This window comes from Sinocyclocheilus rhinocerous, unplaced genomic scaffold, assembly GCF_001515625.1.
Source record: "Sinocyclocheilus rhinocerous isolate Xijiao unplaced genomic scaffold, SAMN03320098_v1.1 scaffold19898, whole genome shotgun sequence".
NCBI classification, from domain to species: Eukaryota; Metazoa; Chordata; class Actinopteri; order Cypriniformes; family Cyprinidae; genus Sinocyclocheilus; species Sinocyclocheilus rhinocerous.
Window position 1 is genome coordinate 6,202 of NW_015652696.1, and position 8,246 is coordinate 14,447.

The following is an 8,246-nucleotide window of genomic DNA, read 5'->3' on the forward strand; positions in this document are numbered from 1 at the left end:
GCACAACAAAAAGTTGTTATCATGACAGGCCTAAATACACACACACATATAATATGTTATAGGTTATAAAACATGACTAGGTATTACATAAATATAACATATATGTATCACATATATTATATAGCATGAGTATTTATTGATCTTTAACCATTTCTAAACATATATACTTTAACTTTTTCTTTCTTTTCTTTTAAATGCCTGCAGAACTGCAAATATTCCACATTTTGTCCACTCACTATTTAATTTAGGAATAGCATAAAATAAATGCATATGTGAAATTCAAACGGTGACATGTATTTGCTTTATTAATGTCAAGATTAACGATTATTAGACATCACACCGGAAGTAAATCCTTTCTTTCTCCATCAAATATTTAAAACCAATTCCTACAAAGTTCCACATCAGGACTACTCAGTTAAAACCAAATGGTATTGACAAATGCCAGTAATAAGGACAAACCCTTCTGACCTCTTCTTAAAGCTCTAATAAATGTAATGTAATAGAACCTGGAATTCTGTCACATGCACTTCAACAGACAAACAACAGAGAACAGGACAGTGAATTCCATTGTTATTCATCACTTATATCTTGACTTCATTATTGTTAGCCTGTTTTTTATATCACTATAATATGTCATCCCAAATAAAACGGCGTTTATTCACCAGACACGACACAAATATCAATGTATATCTCATATCAAACCATTTCCGATGTAATGTTTACTATCACGCGGGTGTACAAAAACGAAGGGACTTGACACAACTGAAAGCTGTATGTGCGTTAGAGAAAGTTATCTAATTAATTCTTATGGGAAATTAACATATTTCATATTTTACTCGTTCTTGCCACTTTCCAATACTCAATGTGTATGTGACAGGGTCTGCCAGTTCTCCATAGGCCACAACGGGGAAATTATTCGATATCATCTTATAGGCATTTTTAAAACAATAATGCAACCGAAACATATAATCAATTTACATCACCACATTGCATCTGAATCTTTAAATGACTATTTTACGTTATAAGTTGTTTATCGTGACATACAGCGCGCTCCTGTAGTCATATGACAGCTAATTCCGACATATTTCATATATGGCCGAGGCTTTATCTAGGTGTCCTGCAAAGAAGTCAACGGAGTGTGTAACGTTACAGTCTCAAAGCATTGCATCCGAAATAATGCTGCACTAACACTGACCATCAGAGGCTGAATGCTGAGACACACATATTGCATATTTTTCAGAATGAATTTTCATTTCAAATTCTTACATTTTATCTATAAATTCAATTATAATAATGTGATTATTGTTATCTCTACGTTATCAAATTAAATCATTTACACTGAAAAAAATACAATTGTATTTAATAATGTTATGAGACTGTTTTAAATATTTTTTGGAATATACAAACAAGAAATTATGGTGAAAGTTCCAATACAATACTAGGAATCAGAATCTGGGCGTGGCTTCTGAGAGCTGTCAAAATTATAAAAATTATTTCAACATCTTTACTTAAGACCAGGGGTTAAATTGGGATTTGATATGGTGGGGGGGCTCTATGGTTTGGGGCATATATATATATATATATATATATATATACACAAGTGAAGTTGAGTGACTGTATAATTCTCCCACCGACAATATTTGTAATACTAACCCATGTGGTTATGGCCTTGCACTTAAAAAGCAAGTGAGATACTTTTAAATACTAAAATAATGACCGAAAACAAGAAACATATATGAAAAATGCCAAATGTATTTAATAAAAATATGTTCTGGTTCATAAATTAACTCTACGTTATCAAATTAAATCATTTACACTGAAAAAATACAATTTCATTGAATAATGTTATGAGACTTTTTAAAATATTTTTTTGGTATTATACAAACAAGAAATTATGGTGAAAATGATACTTTTAAACTAAATTAAAACGCCAGTAGGTGCCAGTAGTGAGCGTGTAATGAGTGAGTCACTTAGTTGTTCATTCAATCGATTCGTTCAAACGGCTGATTCATCAGATGTTTATGCATGGGCTAATGAAACTTTTTGACTCAACCGATTTGTTCAGAACACGGAATCATTCAGCAATTAATCTGCTGGTTTCTGTGAGATGCGCTGTGGTTCCGCATAAAATGTAAGTGACCTAATATTATTGTACATGCTAAGTGAACTGTTTATTGAACTATTAAACAGTCGTAATGGTGAAAACGTTGTGTGATGTTGCCTAACTAACTGTATTTTAAATATAAAAACTTTTCATTTAGATTTTTTACCTCAGCATGCTTACTTTGTCTGGCGTTAATAAAGCATTAATGTCGAGCCCTGGAGTCTATGTGCCGGGGCTCAAACCCCGGACGGCCCCGGCCCAATTTAAACCTTGTTTAAGACTACTTGCTTGGTAAATTGAAGAGATTAAAGTAACGCTATTTATGCAAACTGCATGTGTTGTTTTACATTCAGCAACAGAATAAGAGCCTCTTGTAGTCTTTATAAAATAACATTCATCTGTCAGTTTTAACTAGATTTTTTATTTTAATTGTATTATTGCAGTTTGGTACATAATTGTGCTTGGTGATTTGTATAGAGCATATTTTAAATATAAAAATGTAATTTAATTAATTAACAATATCATATGGTAATATAATTAACAATGTAAATAAACAGTATATAGGCTATCTTTATATATTTTGTACCTATATTGTTTTTTTTATCCGTTTTTCTTTTAAATATAAATACATACAATACATACAACGATCATCATTAAAACACATTTACATCTTGCTAATTAGAACTATTTCTATTTTTATTCATCCCTTTAGCTTCGTGTATGTTTCTGTATGTCAACGAGACAGCCTCTGACGTGATTGACAGCTCATTATCCAGTCACATTATTTCAAGTCTCAGGGTTCCACCAATGAACAGTAAGGAGGCGGGAATTCCCTGGTGTTCTCAAATCATATTTCCAAACAGGAAGAAGTCAGCACGAGTGCATCTTTATCGGGTATGTTTATTATGACTCTCCTTTTTACATAAAGTTTACAAGTTATTTCAGCGATCAATAAATATATTAACGTGAGTTCTCTTCTGCAAGAGTAACCGTTAACATAAACGAATTAGCCACGTGCGTGTTCATAATAGTAGTCTTAGCATGTTAGCTCCTTGTTCAGCTCCATAACAAATCAGTGCTTTTCATCACTGCTCAGTTTCTTAATAATACTCCAAAAAGTTTAGGTTTTTCTTCATATGAGCTAAAACCAAAAATGAATACATAATTTTGCCTCATTATTTAAATTTAAAGGCATTAATCTGACATGACCCCTGGGAAGTAGAAATGAAGCGGGGGAACTGGCGATCGAGTGGCAGGGACCGTCATCGACAGCACAGTCAGTCACAGTGGCGAAGCAGACACCGTTCAGCCCACGATGAGCAAGAATATAGGTAACTAACACAGATTGAGTCTATCAATTTTCACCTAGACGCTACTTTAAATGAAAATGATGTAATTTACTCGCCCTCATGTTGTTGCAAACCTGTTTGAGCTCTTCTGGGGAACACAAAAGGTGATGTCAAGCAGAAAGAATGCCTCGGTAATATTCACTTTCATTGTATGGACAAGAGATGCAGTCAAAGTGAATGCTGTCAATCTGCATAATAGTCATACAGGTTTGAAACAACATGAGGGTGAATAATGTTTTTTTTTAGTGAACAATCCTAAAGTGTTCATACTAAAGTATTGAGACCTAGAGTCAGCGGTTTTGGCAGTTCAGTTCCTTCCGGTCAAATTTTATTTGGATTATTTTCAGTTAGGCTTGTATTTAACTTTATATTAGCCATTAACATTAGTCCTTTTTCTAGTTCTGAAAGCGCAGCAGGTGATGCAGGTTCATCCACAGCATCCTCATCTGCACCAGGTGAACTTTTACTTTTCATTATCTCTCTGCTCAGCTTTCTGTCCTATCAGTCCAAATTAATTCATTTAACCATTAACCATTATTATTTATAGAGTTGCCAGGTTTCTACTTTGACCCAGAGAAGAACCGCTACTTTCGTTTGTTGCCTGGACACAACAACTGTAACCCTCTGACAAAAGAAGGGCTCCAGAAAAAGGAAGAGGAGAGAAAGAGATCTGCGCTGCTGGCAGAGGATGATGGTTCTAGGAAGGTGAGTTGGGGAAGTACTGAATATGTCCTCTATACGTAAATGTAGTTTATATGGACAGTCCTCACTGCTTGTATCACATTTTTGCACTAAATTTCAACTATAAAGTTCTTTGAGAGAATTCTATGGATGTTTTATGGACAAGCATATCTGCAGTATTTGGATGGGTTTTGTCGGTAATAAATCATTGTGTTGAAATGTGCAGGTGATTCACTTCCTCCTTGTTTCGTCCTAATATGTTCAGAAAGCTCCCAGGACTGGGCTGAATTCTGCATTGCTGTTACAGAAGAGACATCTGGGTCTGCTGCCCCCAAGCTCCTATTCTAGGTATGACATAAAATATCTTGTGGACACAACTTTTTTTTTCAGAATGTAATTTACCAGGGAAAAAAATGGATCCCAAAATGAATTCGATTCCAAGAGTGTTCTCATTTTGCAGGCTGATCCATGAAGTGAAAGTAAGCGGGATGCAGCGTCACAGGCTGGAGGTGCAGAGCTCCAACTCCACCAGCCCAAACACCGATAACTTCCATCTCATTGTTGTAAGCCTCTCATTTAATGGAAAAACGTAAAACTTGATTTCTGTGGCAACTCAGTCCATTTAAATGTGTTCTCAGTGGAAAAACAGCATGTTATGCTGAGGACAGGCAACTTGAGAACAGTCAAACAATTAGTTTTTTTGTTTTTGTTTTTTCATGGAAATGGATTGCTGCTGGCAGGTGTTACTGGAGGTTTTGGCCTCCAGTTGTCTGTTCTTTGAAAAACTAACAGAAGGAAGATTACGCTTTGGCAGTGATTGTGGTTTCAATCTGACTGTGTTTTCCTTTTTCTGGATGCATCTTATTAGGCAGATTCAGCTTGTGAGCGAGTCTTCACAGTAAACGATGTGTCGCACGGAGGCTGCAAGTATGGCATAATGAATTTCCATGGCTGCAGAAAGGGCTCTCTGTCGGTGGAGATGTGCGATAACCTTTATTTTACTAACCGCAAGGTAACCTGAGGAATTTAAAATGAATTCCTTTCAGCAAAAATAAGTTGTTTCATAGTACTATTTCCTTTTAATTTTGTTTCAGGTGAACTCTGTATGCTGGGCCTCCGTGACACATACAGACTCGCATGTTCTGTATCCTTCAAACATTTTAGGTTCTAAAAACTAAATCTTCAATTATTTTTATGCTTATTTTGAAACTGTAGATCTGTATTGTGGTTTTACTAAATAAACGTTAATGGGGTGTCAGTTTTCAGGAATTTTCATAACCAGTGGCCAATAAAATAAATGGTCAATTAATTGTTAACATTACCACAAAACAGATGTGGAGGTGGTTAATATCATCTTAATTTTAATACATTTAGTCTTTCTTCATTTCACTTTGTTAATTGTTAAAAAGTGCATAACCTATATCATTACAATAGGAGCATAACTGCATATTTACTCTTAATGACTATTAATCAATCACCAAAAAGTCACAAACATCTCTAAGCCATGAGGAAGTGTTTCTTGACAAGTCTTTACAGGTTGTGTTTGGTGGGCATTTCTCAGACCCCAGGCTGTGTAAGCTTATTACCTGCTTCTCTTTTCAGCAACTTCAATCCAGGTACAAATCGTTTCCTTTTGGGTCTCCCACATTTCTAATTTAAAAACACTTTTTATTTGTTTTCCCTTTATTAAACTGAAATTACTTTTTTCATCAGATCAACCAGGGATGCTGTGCAGTTTTAAGATCTCCACAGCTTGGTCATGTGCATGGTGCCTCAACCCACAGGCTGATAAAACCTTCAGCACTGGTGTGTTTTTGACTCGTTTGTATGTGTTTCTACAATATGCTGTTGGAATGAAAATTATGGTCACTGCATTTATTTGACCAGTAGAGCGACATACCTCGCAGGCAGTGATGTTCTAGCTCAACAGTTTGCCGTGAGGGTGAGAAAAGAACAATGATTTTTCATCCCAAGCAACCTTGAAGTCATGGCCATGGCGCAGTGGTAGAGCATATGCTTGTGGTTTGAATCTAACCTGCATCATGTCTGTCACTTTCTGTCTCCTCCTACTTCCCAGTCTCCCTCAATTTTACTATAATTTAAATGTGCTCTGTCATTTTTACCTCATTAAAATGTTTTACAGAAATGAATGATTTGTGTAATGCTGCATCTATACCACTAAATTTAAGAACAAGTCCAAGTCGACAACACACAAAAAAAGAGTGCACCTTTTGAAATGCGTAATAGCCCTAAATACAAAGTTCAAGCAAAATTTATATATATATATATATATATATATCCTTTATTAATAAAAAATATCTTCTACAGCATGTTTAAACTCTCCAGGATTTTAAAAGTTATAGTGAATGGCAGTTTTTGGTTTATCAAAATATTTATCAAAAACCAATAGCCAACAGTTATCTAGTTTACAAAATTCTTATTTATCCCTTGTACACATATATTTGGTAAAATTAGGAAGTCTTTCTAATTTGACAAGGAATCAGTTTTTTTTTACTTTTAATAATAACATTCTGCAGGGGAAAGCTTTTGTAAATATTATCTCGCGTTTTTTTTTTACTTTATGCATGTGAGCAAAGATATCTGTGTGACACTTTGTGCCATGTTCCTCGTATTTTAGGCTCCCGTGCTGTTCAACGGCTGTCGCTCAGGAGAGATCTTCAGCATTGACCTGCGTCAGCGTGACAGGGGTCGCAGTCACGGTTGGAAGACCAGCCGCTTCTTCCAGGAGTCAGCCATCACCTCCATCCAACTGCTACAGGATGAGAACTACCTCCTCGCTGCTGACATGCTGGGCAAGGTCTGTCTATGATAAGCAACTAAAATGACCACAGACCATCATGCTATTAATAACAATTTAGAGCTTTGAATGATCCTATTTTTATTCTCCCTTCATATTGTCACTGAACAGATAAAGCTGTGGGACATCCGTGTTAAGCGGTCCGTCAAACAGTATGAAGGACACCACAATGAATATGCCTACCTACCCATTCATGTCAATGAGCCTGTTTTTGACTCGTTTGTATGTGTTTCTACAATATGCTGTTGGAATGAAAATTATGGTCACTGCATTTATTTGACCAGTAATACAGTAAAAACAGTAATATTGCGACAGTTATTACAATTTACAGTTTATATATTATGTTTATATATATATATATCATTCATGTCAATGAGCCAGAAGGATTGCTGCTTGCTGGTACATCTTTTTCATATAAACCAGTTTCAGTTCAGTGCAATCGCAATGCTTGTACCACATCTCATTGTGTGCTGTTTGCAGTGGGTCAGGACTGCTACACCCGGCTCTGGAGCCTCCACGACAGCCGTCTCCTCAGGACGATCCCCTCACCTCACCCTGCAGGGAAAGACTCCATCCCAAATGTGGTGTTTTCCTCCCAGCTGGGTGGGAGTAGAGGACTTCCTGGACTCCTTATGGCTGTTCGTCATGATCTGTATTACTACTCTTACAACAAAGACTATCAGGATGGACTAACACTGGAGGGTCAGTGCTAACAGTTACCATCTAAAAACGAAAATCAGGCTGCTGTGTGGAAAATACATCTGTTGGCATTGTTACTGTGTCCTACTGACCGCAATGTTGCCATTTTACCATTTGCCTTTAGTTTTTTTTAAATAAATATTCTGGATTAGATTATGATGGATTCAGAATACTTCTTGTATTGAATTATAGTCACTTGAAACATACCTCCTAAAAGTGCAATTTCATGTTTTGTTTTGTTTTGTTTTTCTTTTGGGGAAACATTTTGCTGGAACTTTTTGTAAAAAAAAAAAAAAAAGGGGGAACCCATTCTTCAATGTTCAAAATAAATCCAAACTTTGTTTATCTGTATCTTTAGTTCAAATCCCAACATGAATTTAATGTTTTAACTGTTTTTGTTCAGAAAATGACAACGTTGGACCCCATTGACTGTCATTTTATGGGGGAAAAAAATAAAATCAAAGTATCTTCTTTTAAAGGGGTCATATGATGCTTTTTTAAAGATCATTATTTTGTGTATTTGGTGTAACAGAATATGTTGACATGCTTTAATGTTCAAAAAACACATTATTTTTCAAATACTGTACATTAATTA

General features: G+C 35.5%; 1 protein-coding gene across 1 annotated transcript; it reads left to right on the top strand.

The window, feature by feature from the left end:
• Positions 1-2,916: 2,916 nt before the first annotated feature.
• On the top strand, positions 2,917-8,002 carry wdr21 (WD repeat domain 21). The gene is made up of 15 exons (XM_016521205.1): positions 2,917-2,998; positions 3,296-3,435; positions 3,853-3,908; positions 4,001-4,158; positions 4,400-4,482; positions 4,595-4,697; positions 5,003-5,146; positions 5,229-5,278; positions 5,671-5,750; positions 5,848-5,959; positions 6,022-6,076; positions 6,773-6,952; positions 7,064-7,147; positions 7,321-7,351; positions 7,433-8,002. The coding sequence occupies exons 2-15, from the start codon at positions 3,329-3,331 to the stop codon at positions 7,663-7,665; spliced, it is 1,476 nt and encodes a 491-aa protein (XP_016376691.1). The 5' UTR covers positions 2,917-2,998; positions 3,296-3,328; the 3' UTR covers positions 7,666-8,002.
• Positions 8,003-8,246: the final 244 nt, after the last annotated feature.